Genomic DNA, 18277 nt, shown 5'->3' with positions numbered 1-18277 from the left:
AGCTTGTAGAATATCTATTCTTACATAGAATGCGGGCATATGAGCTAATTCCTATATTTGACCTGGGGGATGAGTGGATACAGAGAAGGGAAGGGTCATTTAACACTCATCTGTTAACATTAAAAAATAAACTAGTTGTTTTACCTGAGCTACAAAACGAGGAAAGAATGTGGCCAGCATTGTGACCGTGAAAAACTAATAACTTTATCTTAAAGTAAACATACAAAATTTAAATACTAATCAAAACTCAGGATAAAAGTAAACAAACCATTATTTTAAATAAAAAAGTAACAAATAAACCCAAATTCAATATTTTAACAGTGATTGAATACAACCAGTTCATCTCCTCGGGATAGGGTTTATTCAAAAACTAATAGGGTTTTGCTCATCAAGACTTATTTAAGTATGCGGTTGATAGGCGAGATGCTTACGGTTTACTCATCAAAAGTTTGTGTTCCTTATTAACATTATATATAGAGAGAATGAATCCATGATTTTTGTTCTGATTGTAAATCACACATGTTCAAACAATGTCATTGTTGTAAATAAAATCACACAGGTCGTGTAGTCAATAAAGAGCATTACAATTTGAATTTTGTAACAAATCTGATGCATATCTTAGAAAAATCTTGCTGTGGCCTAGATTAAGAGTGCGCTCTACCTCAGCTCGGATTTCTCAGATTAACGCCGATGTTTCTATACCATTGCACTGAACAGCGCCACGAAGAGTGCTTGCAAGCCTTTTGAATCTGGGTGATTACATCGTTATCCATAGACCTTTTAGTAAACTAACTGCAGATTCTTGTTTTAGCACTATTGCACTTCCCCCGTTTGTTATTTTTTCTCTAAAAATTATTTGTATATGTTAAAACTTATGATAAAAAATGTATATTTTATAGCATTTTTAAAAACCTTTTAGCCCAAAATTTTTTTTAAATATCTAGGCTAAATTTTAAAAAGCGCTGGACCTACAATAATATTTTTATGAAAAATATGCCACCAAGATTTTTTTAATCGGTTAACAATTGGGGCTACAAACAGTAAGAACCAAAACCTTTGCATTTTCGCGAACCAGACGGGTAGAGCGCAGCCTTCATTAATTAAAGATTAGACAATGTAGCGTACAGTTTTTGGAAAATATAGATTTGTTTTAGTATCTCAGCAACTTGAAAGTGCTACATAGGAAAAGTGGGACAATTTTATGTAGGAATTCTTGATTTTTTTTGCCATTTCCTGTAGATTTAAAGTTAAGCTTCGATTGTTAAGCTAGATGTTAAGCTGTAAATAAAAATAAATTTAACCTTTTTTTTTTTTTTGGTTATCATCATTGTGAGGAAATGTAGTAGGCCTAAGCAAAGTGAAATTTTGAGAAATCAACTTTTTGCTTTTGACTAGGCCTAGTTGTACAAAAATTCTACTTTTTAATAAAACTGCTCAATTATTTTTAGTTTCATTTTGTCTAACTGTGTATGTTCGCAGGGACATGGGTCTGGACTTGTTTAGACAACACATTGTTCTACACACGCTTGTACAGACTCGAACTGTCGAAGGTTTGCTAATGCTCATTGAGAAGGAGCGACAGGGCGACACCGTCGACAGAACTCTGCTCAAATCTCTACTGAGAATGCTCTCCGATCTTCAAATATATCAAGATGCATTCGAGTCCAAGTAAGTTGTTTTTCATTTTTCAAACATAGAATGGTATTAAATAGCTACGTTACTTGGTATTTTGTAAAAAATAGGGTCGGCAGTTTAATTTCAGTTACGGTACTTTGAGTGTTTGGGCATTCAAAATCAGAAAATCTATGCAAAATACCAAATTGAGACTGGTTATGCAGTTTTTCAACTGGAAAATCGTGCTCTAGATCCATGTCAACACGAAATAAAATGTACAGTAACCTACTTCCCACATTCTGCAGAAGCAACGTTCTTGAACGTGAAATAGCCTATAATGCTTCCCACGCTAAACGTGTAGGTCTAATTGTTTTACATGCACATCTTTAAAATATAAATATTGTTAAAATTTTACCATGTGATTTTCTTTTTTTAGATGAAATATTGTCTAATAAATAACATTGCCACTTAAATTTCTTTATTTATAACTGGTTGTATCTTTGCAAAAACAAGTTGTGTAGCCACAACTTTTCTAGATATTCACAAACGGGTCGTTGTTGTATAAATTTATTTTTTGTCAAAATTATGCACTAATTAGGAATTTCTTATGTTCACTGGAAATGGAAATGTATAAAACAGCCAGAAATTAACCCATCTAGTAACAAATTTGGTATGTTCTGAAGAAAAATGATTTCGCCCTTATTAGCGAATTTCCCTATAGGGAAGTAGCTATTACCGTAGGTGGCACGGTAAGACCTAGACCCGGGACCGATTTACTTTTTCATTTTGATGTCCCCAGAGGCCAAAAACACCATTCGTTCAAATTTTTATATATGTATATATATATATAGACATATATATATATATATATATACGTCCGTGAACGTGATAACTTGAGTAATTTTTGTCCGATTTTGATGAAACTTGGTTTAAAGGTGTAAAGCGGGATAAACTTGAATGAGTTCGCGAACCAGCACGATCGGACCATGGGAACGGGGCTTTACAGGGGGGGGGGGGGTTTATGGGGTAAAAATTGGTTTTTCTCACTTTTGACCCTCAAAACACAAAATTTCCCGAATTCTCTTTAGACCTTTTTAAAGAGCTTAAAAAAACAAATAATTTAGTATATAAAAGTATTTTTGTTTGATTATTAGTAACGGAGAAAATTAAAAAAATTGTAAATTTAAAATTCCCATGTTATTCTTATGGAGAATATTGTCAAATGTTGTAGTTTGCTTGTTTATGGATATATTTTGATCAAACTTGGCAAAATTATTTATTTTGTACTAAGCTATCAATATTTTACTCAAAAACACACTTTATTAGTTTCCTTGTAGCAGCAAACCTAAGTACTCGTTAAACCTAATGTTATTAAAATATATTTAACTGAAAATCAATTCAGACAAATGGAAATTCGCTTAGTCGGCAGGTTTGCTGCAGCGGGGGTATTTTCAATACATTTCACTTAGGCTACATAATTACTAAATAATATTACTAAATAATCCCTAAAACGCAATAAAAATAAAATTAACACAAAATAAAATCACATTAAATATCTCTTTAAAACAAACAATAGCCTGAATCACAGTGTAAAGGTTTTGTTTAGTCTTGGCGTGGTTATAAGAATAAACAAAAAAATAAAACGACTAAATAGTTGGCTTAGACTAAACCACTATTACATAAAAATAATATTAGAAACAATATTGCATTTAATTCTTTTTTTATGTTGGATGTATTATGTCAGTGAAGGCTCAAATGAACGGGCGGCGGGCGCTTCATAATTTAAAGCCTTAAGACCAAATAGTAGACGTATTAATCAGCCAAAAAGCCCTTGGCATCGTTACGTACTATGAAATACGAAGAGTCATCCTCAGCAAAGCCTGAGGCCGATAATTAAATTATTATTTTCAATTATTAACTTTTTAAATTTTCTAACTTTTTCCTCTTTGGGAAGGATGATAATGAGACATATTTTTGACAGGTTCCTGGTGGCGACGGAGGTTCTGTACGCTGCAGAGGGCAAACAGCTGATACAGGACATGGAGGTGTCTGAATATCTACACCATGTGGACAAGAGACTGACCGAGGAGAAGGTAAAACCCAAGTAGAAATCCAGAGTAGTCAAATTAATTGCATTGATTAAATATAGTTTCTCTGTCTTGTGTTATCGAGCAGAAGTAGAAAACACTGTTACTGTGCAATAATAGTTAGGGACGTTCCGTAGCTTTTTGATAATGCATGAAAAAATAGGTCTATTATTTTTTTTGTCAATTATTGTTTCCATGAACAGTATGCTTCAGCCGGTTCTCTGTTAATACAGGGTGTATACCAACCGGGAAAACCGGGAGAACCGGGAAATAACCTTGAATTTGAAGGGACCTGGAAAAAACCGGGATTTTTGGACCGATTCCGGGATTTTTATTTTAGCCCCGGTAGAAGATTGTAGTCGTAAAATGCGTCTTGCCGCGATTGCGGGCGACGACGATGACGTTTCAGTGATCGCAGGATACGACAATGACATCTACACGTCCGCGGGAAATGTTCATGATTTGCCGCGATTGCGGACGACAACGACGACGTTTCCGTGACCGCGGGAGACGACGATGATGTTTACATGGCTGTGGTAAATATTAATGATTTTACCGCGATCGCGTACATTGACGATTACGTTTCCCTAACTGCTGGAGTCAATGATGATGTCTACACGGCCGTGGAAGATTTTCATGATTTGCCGTGACCGCGAAAGATGACGATGATGATTTCTACACGGCCGCGTGAAATGCTCATGATTTTGCCGCGATTGCGGCTGACGACAATGAAGTTTCCGTGACCGCGGGAGACGACGATGATGTTTCCGTGACCGTGGGAGACGACGATGACGTTTCCGTGACCGCGGGAGACGACGATGACGTTTCCGTGACCGCGGGAGACGACGATGACGTTTCCGTGACCGCGGGATCAACGATGATGCATACACTGCCGCGGGAAATATTCATGATTTTGCCGAGATCGCGGACGACCACGATGACGTTTTCGTGACCGCGGGAGACGACGATGATTATGTCTACACGGCCGCAGATTTTCATGATTTGCCGTGACCGCAAAAGACGACGATGATGATTTCTACACGGCCGCGTGATATGCTCATGATTTTACCGTGATTGCGGCCGACGACGATGACGTTTCCGTGACCGCGGGAAACGACGATGACGTTTCCGTGACCGCGAGATTAACGATGATGTTTACACTGCCACGGGAAATATTCATTAATTTGCCGAGATCGTGGATGACGACGATGACGTATCCGTGACCGCGGGAGACGACGATGATGTAGACACGGCCGCAGGAAATATTAATGATTTTGCCGAGATTGCGGAAGACGACGACAATGACGTTTCCGTGACTGCGGGAGGCTATGATGATGTCTACACGGCCGCGGAAGATATTCGTGATTTGCCATGACCGCGAAAGACGACGATGATTATGTCTACACGGCCGCCGATGTTCATGATTTAGCCGCGATCGCGGACGACGACGATGACGCTTACGTGACCGCGGGATCAACAATGATGTTTACATGGCCTCGGAAGATTTTCGTGATTTTGCCGCAATTGCGGACGACAACGATGACGTTTTCGTGACCGCGGGAGTCAATGATGGTTTCTACACGGCCGCGGAAGATTTTCGTGATTTTGCCTTGATCGTGGATGACGATGATTACGTTTCCGTGATCGCGAGAGACGGCGATCATGTATACATACCGTGGAAGATGTCCAGGATTTTTCTATGATAACATAAGACTGTGATGACGTTTACGTCACTGTGGGAAGCGACCACACGACCGCAGGAAATATTCAGGATTTTGCCGCCGTTGATAATGTGTTCATAAAAAATGAAGATAATATTCAGGATTTGGCTGCTATCGAGAGAGACGATGTTTCCGTGGCCTTAAGTAATGATGATAATGAAAATTATTACTATAATAAGGATTATTACTTTTTAAACACTAGCTCACTGGACTTTGAAACAAATTTGATGTAGCCTAAGTTTATATTGTATACTTGAGCTGCAAGTCTTAAATTGATTATAGTTTAAGTGGAACCAACAAATACGCGGGAACCTGGAAAAACTTTGAAAAACCAGGAAAAAACCTGGAAAAAACCTGGAATTTCACTTTAATAAAATAGTATACACCCTGTAATAGGAAGACACAATCCGCGTTATTTCACTAATAACCTGAAACCTGACAAATATTCTAAACTTCAGACGGTGTTACAAAAATAATATGGTATCCACAGGAATGTATTACACAAGTTAGACTTCCCATCCCATTATATATTTGAAGCTTGTTTTTCATACCTAGGTCATGTAGTTGACTCTGGGCGCTAGTGTCGATGACATTTTTCTTCTGTTTTTTGAGGGTTAATTAGTTAATTTTATGATTTGTGCTTTTTACCGTTGGTAACTAGAGGACAAGTTGTTGTTTATGATTATTTTAGATCGTTTTATTTGGTGAAATGGGGTTTTGAATAACTGAAATTTAATAAGAAACAAATTTTCAACAAAAACACGATCCTATTGGCACTGGCCAGACCTAGCAATAAAATTGTCTTTAGCAAATCCAGGATGAGAAATCTATACTAAGGGAATAAGTTTAAGCTATGCTATTACCAAGGTAGATAACACTTCAGTAATAGTATTATTCATCCTATCATATTAACCGATTGACGACGACCCATGAGTGTAGTGTGTCACCGCATTTCGCCACAAGATAGTCATAGTGCTAACCCACTGGCCCTCAAGTTGTATGTCACATCTAAACTACTGGCACTAGTGGTTATACTGGCAATTGACCCGTTCGGCAGACAGTGGCATGGTAGCTCAGTTGGCAAAGGTATTGCACGGACATGCGCTGATTCAAATCCCGTTCATGTAAAAACGATACTTAGCTTACGATTGTGTGTCTTAGCTTGGGGAGGGCCCACCTAAACAAAACAATGTCTGGCTTGGATGGAAGTTGATGGCAATAGTGAGTTTTGTTCGGATTGCAAAAAACAAGGACTACTATGACCAACACCTGTTTTGCAACTTTATGCACTAGTATAGAGAAAAGGACTCATATTTTTTTGGGCTTTTATTTAAGTTGAATATGTACATACCCTGTTGAAATATTCAGTAGAACCAGTTAACACGACCTAGGCTAGTCCGACTCCTCCTTTAATACGACCACGCTATCACCTATCGGTGACAATGTAATTGTGGCAATGTCATAACTAGTTGCCTTGGTTGTGTGGAGATCATCACCCTCTCCCGCAAAAATCTTGTTTATCCCGAATTATCTTCTCCTTTCTTCACAATAACGGAATTATTTATTCTCATCCTCCGGGATGTAGCAACATATTGAATGTCTCCTACAGTCACAGATACATTATTATCGTTTTTGTTGATTGCGGCAAAATCCTGAACATCCCTTGTGGTTGTGCAGATGTCCTCATTGTCTCAAGGAATTACGGAAACTTCACTGTCGTTTAAAGGTCTATCTGCGATCGCGGCTAACTCTTGAATATCTCCTGCAATAAAGGAAACGTCGTAATCGTCTCCCAGGATCACAGGAACTATCGTTGTTATCCGCAATCTTGGTAAAGTTTTTAACATCCCCTGCAGTAATGGAAAAACCATCGTCGTCTCCTACGATAGTGGTCAAGTATTCATCATAATCTCGCGCGATTGTGTACAAATATTTAACGTCTCCCGGGGTCACGGAAACATAATCATCGTTTCCTGTGATTGTGGCAAAATATTTAACGTCTCCCACGGTCATAAAAACAGTCCTCCATGATTGCGCACGATCAGAAAATTTCAGTTAAGTAATTAATTTTGTAATTTAATATGCTCTTTGGATAATGCAACCTCTTCATCTCTTCACCTCTCCAACCTTTCCGATCATGGTCCTGGCCCCATAGGGAACAGGTTAGGGGGGTTGTACTCTATATGCCATTACAGGTTAGAAATTGAAAAAAAACCTAAATAATAACATTGGTAAAGAAATCATTAAAACAATTCATGCGGTAAAGGGTTAGTTGAGAATCCATCGTATATTCTATAAAAGAATGAAGTTATGTTTTATATTCTATAAAAGAACCTTAAGAATCGAAGAAACATTTTGTATTGATGCTATTTATTTAGGAGAGGCTGCTGCACTATCTGGACCCCAGCACTAAGTGGTCACTGATACACACGGTGGAGAAACAACTACTGAGTGAACATTTGACTACCATGCTGCAGAAGGGAATGGACAGTTTGTTGGAGGAGAATAGAGTCAGTGAGCTCGCATTGCTGTACACTCTGGTCACAAGGATCAAGAAGGGACTACAGGAACTGTGCACACACTTCAACACTTACATCAAGGTAAGATCACACAACAACTTTAATACTCTTTTCAGGCTCAGTTCAGATTTTTCATCATCCCATCTTTTGTAATTTGACCTTGCTGATAAGAGATCAGAGAAATATCCAAGTACAACGGTAACGTCAAGACAACCTCTTTTACTATACGAGGCTATTCAAAAATATGGACCCAATTTCACGACTTTGTATCTCAAAAAGTATAAATGTGATAGACATAAACTTTACACTATTAAAAAGTGGACATTTCACCACTGTGGTTTTGACCATATTTCCGTAAACGACCGAAAAGTTATCACAACAAAAGGTAGCCATTTTGTTTTACCATCTTTTATTAGAAAGATACCTATCATGCAACATAAGATTTTTTTTGATGACAGAGTTTGCAAAAACTGAGTCTCGTATTACATTGCAGTGGGCTTTTAATCAACCACCATTTAGTAAAAGCATAACTCGCTGGTTTGTGCAATTTCAAGAAATTAGTGACACAAGAGGAGGTGTCTGGTGCGTGGGTCACATTCGGCTATCGCTTAGATGTTTGCCATGCAGCACAGGTGGAACACATTGAGCATTTGTAATCAGTGTAAATACAACTTTGAAATTTTCTCTTTCCAACGGTGTAAAACTGATTTGTTTCCGATTTATACTTTTTGAGATACAAAGTCCCTAAAATGTGTCCATATTTTTGAATAGCCCTGTATATTAAGTGTTAAAAACCCCTTTAGACTGATGCCAGATTATCGAATGTGGCAAATTATTGGATTTAGAAAAATCAAGGGTCTACTTTAGTAGTTTTTTAATTAGTTTTTCCCTCAACCAAAATAATGTGTTTTGAAAATAGATATGCCTAAAGTGTATTTGTCAGTTAAATGTTTCTTTCTTATTGGAGGATAAATTTAACATTGCATGCTTTATCCTTCAGTCATTGTGCAGGGAGAAACAGTTTCAGATTATTCTTTTCTATTGTCAATAGCTTACAGATAGTAAAAAAATAAAATAAAAATAAAATTGTTGGGTAGAGATAAGCACCAGCTCTACGGATGTTAAGTATTATCATAGACAAAAAGAATTAAATATTGACTGTCAGCCGTGCAGCGGTTACCATGGTTTACCATAGGTTCTGGCGCACACCACTGGGAGGGCCGTGTAGTTACGTAGCGCGTGTGCCGTAACTACATGTCGCTACCAGTGGTGTGCGCCACAATCTATGGTAACCGCAGCAGAGCTGACAGTCTATATTTAATTCTTTTTGTCTGTGGTATTATATGCTCAAATTTACTACATTGTTCCCCTATTTTTCCAGTCAAAAGTCCTATTAATATCCATATGTATATTGATGCCCAACAGAGATTGGAAAAAAACCTTTGATTACTTACTTACTTACTTACTGCTGTGGCCACTGGTACCCTAGATGGTACTTGGCCTCCCCAACACACTGCCTCCATAGGTCTCTGCTTCTTGCATCTTCCTTCCTTCTCCCTAGCTTCCTCAGGTCTTTCTCCACTTGGTCGTACCATCTAAGTTTCGGTCTTCCAAGGGATCTTCTACCTTCTGGGTTATTCCTCAAGATGTTCTTTGATAGGGAGTTGTCATCTTTTCTTAGAATATGCCCTGAGTGCCCATCTCAGTCTTCTAATCCGTACCTCAGCGACAGTATCCGGATCCTTAAATAATTCTCTAAGTTCCCAATTGTGTCTCGATCTCCATTGTCCATCCTCAAAAATTGGTCTGTACACTTTCCTCAAAATCTTGTTCTCAAATACAATGGCTTTCCTTTCTGATTTCTTGCTTAAGATCCAATTTTCTGAACCATACAGGGGAACTGGTCTGATGATTGTCTTATAAATCCTGAATTTGGTGGTGTGGGATATTATTTTTGAAGTTAGTAAGTTGTGACAGGCCGAACAACTTTTTTGTGCTAGGTTTAATCTATTTTGTATTTCTAGCTCTTCATCATTATCGCTGGTGAGGATGACTCCCAAATACTTGAAATTTGTTACTTTTTCAAATTTATACTCTTCAATTTCAATGTAGTTGTTATTTTGGTATCTTGGTTGGTCATCATCATGTTTTCTTCCACTGTCATAAACTTGATTTTCTCTTCATTTATGTATAGCCCCATTTTTCTTGTATGTTCAATAAGCATTTTTGTTACATATTTAATTTCTTCTATATTATGTGTAGGGGTGTGCGAAGCAGCAAAAAATTTTCGATTCGAAGCAACGATTCGATTCAAAAGATTTTCGATTCGATTCGATGCAACTCGATTCGAAGCAATACGGTATTTTTCTATTCATAATTGTCAATTGAGTGGATTAACAATAATTAAAATTTATCACATTTGTGTAATACAAATTTTTTTTGATGTGGTATTAGGCCTATTCATACTTACATATGAATTTTAGGTGAAAAAATATTTATTTTCAATCATATGTATTAGAATAACTGCTGGAAATACCAGTGAGCTGCTTTACTTGCCTATTTCATAATTTTTACTTGGAATTGGCTCAACTGCAAGAAAGAAGAAAATATTTTTTTTATCAAGACATTCATTCTCATTTTAATAACTGATTAAATAACTAAATAGGTACCGGTAGCTAATTTTTTTTTTTTTTTTTTTTTTTACAACAAATTTGAATGGAACTTAATATAAAAAGACCATTAAGAAATAAATTTACATATCACAAGTTTAGGGCCTGTGGACCGGCTTCAGGACTGCAAGCAAGAAGAAAATAAAAATAATATGTTTCCACCATGCAACATGTATCATTCATTCCCTGCCTCCTAACCTCCTTAGTATAATAACCTCACACTTACATTATTTGTTACATCATCATAAATAAAGAATTATTATTGGCATCAGTAGGCCTACAGCTTTACATAGGCATTATTTTTATAGGGCCTAAAATAGTAATAGGCTAGAAGCAACATGTCAAGTGGAGAACTCATTGAAGAAAAGATATTGTGTAAACTAATTTCCTATAAAACTCAAAAACAGTAAATAACATACAAACATTGTTTATGGTATAATTAATAAGGACTAAAAAATGCATATCATGTCATACAGTAGTATAGACCTACTGCAAGAGATTAAAATCCTAAAACAACTGATTTTGATAGCTAATGAATGAAAAGAATTAAAAATCCATAAAATGAAGCTAAACAATATCACAACTAATTAGGTACCCGAAAAGTAACTCTTAAATAATATATAGAAGATTAAAATAATATTAAATCAAGAGACAAGAAAGTTGAATGCTATCTTCTAGTGCCCTTGGCAACACAGGTCAATGTTTTTAAACTACCCTCAATGTTTTTGGAACAGCAGGGCCTTTTTCTCTTAAGGAAGGGTAGTAGTATGTCAACAAAAACAATGAATCAGTCTCACCAGCCAGGCCCGGGCAACGATGTGTGAATTCAAGGTCATAGACCCTCCCCCTCCCCTCTTACACCACCCGGTTGCTACCCAGTTGCTTCAATTGCTGACAAAATGCAAGTGATGAAACAAGGAAGTAGAGACAAAGAAATATATTTCTTTATTCAAAAACACAAAACTGTTAGAGATTATTTTCAAAGAAATTAATTCAATGTAATTTGTGAGTTGTAAATATTGTATTGGATCTTAGAAATATATTTTTTTAACCCTATTTAACCAAGATACAGATCTGTTCACTATATCAGATATTTCTTTTGTTTATAATATTATGTAAAATACTAAAATATATTTTTAATTATGTATTGAATGAACAATAAATGATTATACTAGTATGTCTGGATAAATAGTCTTTCTATTCTTTTGACTTTGTTTTCTTTGCACTGTTAGTGTTGCGTCACGGCTTTTGTCTTGTTACTCTTATCAGTAGACGACTAGACCTGGCTCTGGCTAGTGGCAGTGCGGCAATTGCTCTGTTGTGTCTTTATTCTTAAAGGTCGTGAGCCAACTTAATTTTTAATTCTCATTTGAACATTTTAATTCCTCTGTAATAGATATAATAATATAAGAGTGTTTCTTTGGAAATAAATTATTCTTTTTTTTTCTTTTGCCCCAACAAAAATTCGGGGACGGGGACCGACAGACACCTAACAAAAATACCAAATGTATCAGTCTATAACATTGATCTTACTAGTTAAGTATTAAGTAACAATTTTTCAGACTTATTTTTAAAATGATTTTGGAGTAACCTACCTTGTTTTGGCTAGGTTCACAGTAGTAAAATATTTCACACACTGCTTACATCAAGACAAAAAACAAAACCTCTAATCATTTGCAATGTCAAAACAAAAAAATATAAAACAATTAAAGCTATATTTAATGCAAAGAATGTATTAAATAAGAACGCCTTCGTAAAGGAAACGCAACAGCAACGCGCTCCTGTATTGCGGGTATTGCATTGACTTTCTGCAGGCGTTTTTCGTATATGGATACTGACTCCCTCATGAATCGAATCGTTTTTTGACCACCACTGAATCGAATCGCGATTCGAAGCATCGAATCGAATCGAATCGAAATTTCGATGCATTTTCGATGCATCGCACACCCCTAATTATGTGTAATTAATACTATGTCATCTGCAAAAGCTAGCAAGTTTATGTTTGTTCCTATCTTAACCCCCACTTCTCTGTTTCTTATTTCCTGAAGGGCTATTTCTATGGCTAAATTGACCAGCATTGGAGATTAATTACGTTCAATTAAATGAATTGTACATTTTTAAGCGATTTTTATGATTTCCATAAATATTTTCAGAAAAAAGGCCGAACCATAGTGATTGATCCTGAGAAGGACAAGACCATGGTTCAGGAGCTACTGGACTTCAAAGACAAAATGGACAATGTTGTGTGCAACTGCTTCCAAAAAAATGAAAAGTTTTCAAATAGCCTGAAAGAGGCTTTTGAATACTTTATCAACCAACGGGCCAACAAACCAGCCGAACTCATTGGTAAGTTTGCTTCTTTCGTAGCTACTATATTTATTTATTTATTTATTTATTTACTACATGTCATTACATCATTTGACAGGACATAAAGTCCAGTGTTGGGAAGTAGCGCGCTACTTTTTTTGTAGCGTTAGCTGTAGCTACGCTACTTTTAAGATTTTGTAGCTTTAGCTGTAGCTAGCTACATTTATAAAGTAGTTGTAGCGGAATTTGAGCTACTTTTCTCGCTACATTAACATTGTTTGAGATAGTGATTTTTATCATAACCTCAACCTTACGTGGAACCTTTCAAACTGAGATTTTCAAAAAAATTTGGCCTACTTTCTCGGCTTCATACAGCTGGTTGCAGCCGTTTCATTTCCTATACAACGTTGTGTGGACATGGAGGCCATTAAATGTGTTATCCACATTTTTGGCTCTCATTTCCTTAATTTACTACTCTATGATTACTGCCAGATAAAATAAAATCGCTAGATGCAGACGACTTTTAAACGTTACCGGTGACAAGAGAAGCTATTGAATGCTTGCAAGTGATTGACAGGGAAATTAGTAATCAATTTAGTTTCTTTATTATATCGATAGTGTTTCAACTTGGGTTTTAATGGAAACCAACACTAAACCTTAAAATAATGAGAAAGCTGGTCTATCAACCTTTGCTTCAGCTGTTGATTGTGGTTCATCATCACAAGCCCTTCCTTGGTTAGATTACAAAGATTTTTCAAAGGTTTACTAAATTAACAAAGAGGAAATTACCTGATGTGATTTAAGATATGCCTAGACTAAATGGTAATTGTAACGAAAAAATCTCCATATAAAATGAAACTTACATTGAAAAAATAGCATAGGTAGTTTGCTCCTGCTAACAGCTCTTGTATATGACTATTCTTAGGCTATGCTATGGTTTAAGACAAATACCAAGTTCCAAGTTCAATTATTAGGAATATATCTGTTTAGTCCTTAGCTTGCAAGAACAAGCCTACTATAGCCAACTTGTTACATAGCCAAGTAGGCCTACATGTTATTTTTACTTAACAAATTTCCACATGTTTAAATTAAAAGCCGATTTCAGGATAAGTTGCTGAATACTGTTTTCTGTACCAACTAGGTTGAAGCACAATTTGCCCTATGCATAATGACAATAAAGGACGATTTCTTGACACTAACAAGTGTTATTCATAGAACAAGTAACTTATTACTATGGTTAAAAGTTATAGCAATGTCGTTTTTAACATTAAAAGTAAAGAAAGGGAATAAACTCCAATTTCAGTAGGCTAACTTAGGCTCTGTAACACAAACAAGTATTTTTTTTAAATCGTTTTACAGTTTTATAGGTCTTAATTGTTTATATAAAACATCTATAAATGAATCTATATTAAAGAAACAAAATGAGCTTTTAAAATATACGAGTAGTTTGGTTGTATGTCCTTTCAACCTAATGAAATTTACATATAAGATGCTTAAAAATAATGCAATATTGAAAAATAAGTGCTAAATATGATGGGAAACCCAACTGTTTGGTTCTGTTGTTGAAATGTTAGGTATATAATGCCAACAAATTAAATACAATCTAGGAATAATTTGTTTACCAAGTAATGCTAGATACAATCATTGACAATATATACCTGTAGGTATATATACTCAATGATACAATACTGACATTTTTTGTTTAAATGTTTGTTCAATAAAAATGTAGTTGCAATTAATTTTACATTTACCTAATGTACGTGGAATAAAAAGTAACGTCTTTGGAAAAGTAGCTAAAATTGTAGCTGTAGCTACATTTCGTTGTAGCTGTAGTTGTAGCTAGCTACTTTTTCGGAACTGTAGCTGTAGCTGTAGCTAAGCTATTTTTTTGGAAATGTAGCAGTAGTTGTAGCTAGCTACATTTTAAAAGTAGCTTCCCCAACACTGATAAAGTCATATACTGATACAGAGTTCACTTTGTTCACCCAATGATTAGACGGATAGATTCAATGAAATGGATTCTCAATTTGGATTCCCATATATAAACAGGTACACTATAGACTGCCTAGGTAATCTGTAAACTACCTAAAATGAGTCAGGAAAGAATGACATAATAACCAATACAAATATACTTTGCTTAGTCATTATATCGAAAACTCATTGACACTACAGGTAAAGTAAACAATATACGGTTGAAGATCTCTTTGGCTTTTGATTCCTTATTTTGCATTAACTATTATATTATAATGTAAACCAAACTAACCCAACCTAACCATGCAGTTGATATTTCAATATTGGAATGCTAATCAATACTTTGCCTGACACAAGTGTGGGAATTCTACAAAATGCCATGGCATTATACACAGTGTCCTGTCAAATTTTAGAAATTTCTATTACGCTATTTCATACTTTTCCTAAAAGCTTTTGGTAATGTGCAGTAATTATTTTATGGGATGCCTGCAATACATACTTTGCGTATTCATTACCTACAATAATTAACTGTAGTGATCCCAATGATTGTCTACCAACCAGATTAGAAGTGGCTCTTTGGTACTTGCATTTCAAGGTTTTAGTAGGCCTACCTATATGAAATCAGAAATCAGAAATCTTTATTCACCATTGATCATATTACATGAAATAGGCTTCGTCATACAATATAGGTTAAATCTATCATAATACTAAGGAAAATAAAATCTACACATATAACAATCATAAACCTACATAGGCCCAAATACTACTGACAATAACAACATTTCTTGGCCAATTCTATCTATCTTCAAGTGTTAATCTAGGATCACAGGACAGTCTAAAAACTCAGTTAAACAATAAAACGGATTTTTTAATAGCCAATCGTACATTTTCTTCTTGAAAACATTGACTGGTGCAGTTCTAGCTTATGAAGGAAGTTTATTGAAAAATCTAATGCAGTTAATTTTGTGAGATGACCCAGTTTTGGCTAATCTGTGCATTGGGATATCAAGTCTCACCTTCCCTCTTGTGTCGTAGTTGTGTATGCTCTCTCTTGTGACAAATTCTTGTAAGTTCATTTTGATGTGCATTAATGAGCAGTGTGACGCAAAATTCTAGGGGGGGAATAAACTAATATTCACCTAAGTCAGGCTAGGCCTACCCCTAGAACTGGCCACACTCAAATTTCTTCCCCGGAGTGCTCAGAAGGAGCCGAGAAAAATCCAGGGGTCGATACGAAGTTGAGCTCTAGAAGCGCTCAGGAAATCCTGCAGACGCTCAGATGGAGCTATATCATCCCAGCCTTTGTAAAAGTGTTTTGGAGAATTTTGCCTAACTTTTAGAATGACTCCGTAGGGCCGACGAGTATTCAATCTTAGCCAATGCGATAAAATGCTCGTAATGAACTTTAAACTATCTGGCAAAGGACGTTGGTAAATAATAAAATCGGATCTAATGTAAAAACAATTCCTACAGAGTCGTCGGGCCTAATTAATATAATCGAATGGAGAATTTATCGTGGGATGATTCAAAATAGATTTAATATTAATATTCGTAGCTGTTTGATTGTTCAAAACAGCTGCTCCCAAGACTTGATTTTTTCACCCGCCAAAGACGGGGTTTAGAACTTAGGCGACAAGTCTCGGGGTATTAAAACGGTGAAAACGAGATATAATTTAGACGTAATAATTATTCGTTAAGCGAACGGATAAACCGCAATTTCGAAACTAATGAATTAAAATTAAATAAACGATATTCACCGCTAGTCACTGGCAGGCAGGAACTGGCGGGTCAAGACTCAAGTTAAGATATTAAATTTAGATAATTCGAATCGGTAATTTAAGAAAACGAAAAAGTAAAATAAGTTAAGTATGCGTATAATAAAGATGAAACAAATATAACGTAAAACGTAAAAAGGAGCCTAACTGGTGTGTTAGCTAACCTTCGTAATCGGATCGTAGGGTCGTATTCGTAAGTCGTGTGTGAGCTAGTCGGCCGTCAAATTGCGAATAATTCTTGTCCGGCTCAAATCATGATTTCCTCGGTCGAGGCTTAATCGCTCTGGTGTTGAGTTTGAGAACTAGCCAATAGCTGATTGGAAATTCACCTGTTGAGCCGGTCTAGTTGTCGTCTGTCGTTGGTCAACAAACACCATTTCGAGGTTAAGTGATGTTGTCATCGGCGTTAAATATTCGTAAAATCGGTCGTTTTAACTTTATTATGTGAAACGAAGTGCTATTATGAATAAATATATCGTTGTGGGTGTGTTTGTGTACTTCACTGTTATTAAAAGTAGGCCTACGTTCTTTGGCCCATAGCCCAAGCTATGGCCAACACATAGGCCTAGGAGTAGGATGTTGTGGGTAAAAATCGGGTAAGTTATGGTGTTTGTTGACTAGCAATACGTTTTTTACCCCCTTAAAAATTTGGTACCTCACAGCAGAAAATATACAAATTTACAACATTGAGAATTTTAAGTTTAATAAATAATGGACGACAGTGTTCCACAAGGCTCGCCCTACACATATTGCGAATTACTTTCTTTTGAATCAATAAAATATCATTTGTTTGTGAGGAATGGCCCCATAAGAGGAGACCGTAGGTTATGTGTGATTCCAGAAGACCAAAATAAGCCATTCTAAGGTACTCGCTAGAAACAAAATCACTTAGTTTCCAGATAAGATAGCTAACCCTGGATATTTTTTTACATACGTGTTCTATATGGGATCCCCAGTTTAATTTTGAATCAATATATATCCCCAAAAGTTTTACGGCTTTATTTTCTAAATCTCTGTTTAAACTTAAAGTAATAGTTTGAGTTTTTGTTTCATTACAAAACAGTTTATTGGCTGAGAACCAGGCAACTGCATTACTAAGGGAAGACTCAGCCAGGGTGTTTAAAATTTCAATTTTTCTATGTCTACAGAGAATTGTTGTGTCATCTGCATAGCAAATGACAGAGTTTGACACAACATTTGCTGGCAGGTCATTAAATGTATGTAAATTTTGCTCAGAGTTTTACATTTCATTAGAATTTACATTCACTTTATAAAAGTGCACTTTTGTACTCATATGTTTTATCATTCCAGCAAAGTTTGTGGACTGCAAGCTAAGGGCAGGTAACAAAGAAGCAACGGAGGAAGAACTAGAAAAACTTCTGGACAAAATCATGGTTCTTTTCAGATTCATCCATGGAAAGGATGTTTTCGAAGCCTTCTACAAAAAGGTAAGATTGATGTAGTTTTTACTAGTGATGGGCGGATCCAATTAAATCAGGATTTTAGAATCCGGATCCAGATATGTACTGCCATAAGAACGGGTTTAAAAAAACATAAAAATTACAAAAATCCAATTTAAATCATACTGTTTTACATTAAATTGGTAATGTTTAA

General features: G+C 35.9%; 1 protein-coding gene across 1 annotated transcript in view; it reads left to right on the top strand.

The window, feature by feature from the left end:
• Nucleotides 1-18277, top strand: part of LOC128988633 (cullin-4A-like) — a 42928-nt gene that overhangs the window by 6363 nt on the left and 18288 nt on the right. Inside the window, exons 4-8 of the mRNA XM_054410105.1 lie at nucleotides 1480-1668; nucleotides 3596-3707; nucleotides 7801-8022; nucleotides 12764-12956; nucleotides 17975-18111. Coding sequence (XP_054266080.1) covers nucleotides 1480-1668; nucleotides 3596-3707; nucleotides 7801-8022; nucleotides 12764-12956; nucleotides 17975-18111 — 853 coding nt within the window. The remainder of the gene's footprint in view (nucleotides 1-1479; nucleotides 1669-3595; nucleotides 3708-7800; nucleotides 8023-12763; nucleotides 12957-17974; nucleotides 18112-18277) is intronic.

The sequence above is a fragment of the Macrosteles quadrilineatus genome, unplaced genomic scaffold, assembly GCF_028750875.1.
Source record: "Macrosteles quadrilineatus isolate MER2022 unplaced genomic scaffold, UCM_ALF_1.0 Scaffold_3__2_contigs__length_128488019, whole genome shotgun sequence".
Taxonomy (NCBI): domain Eukaryota; kingdom Metazoa; phylum Arthropoda; class Insecta; order Hemiptera; family Cicadellidae; genus Macrosteles; species Macrosteles quadrilineatus.
The sequence above is the reverse complement of the archived record's forward strand: the minus strand, read 5'-3'. Positions and strand labels throughout refer to the sequence as shown.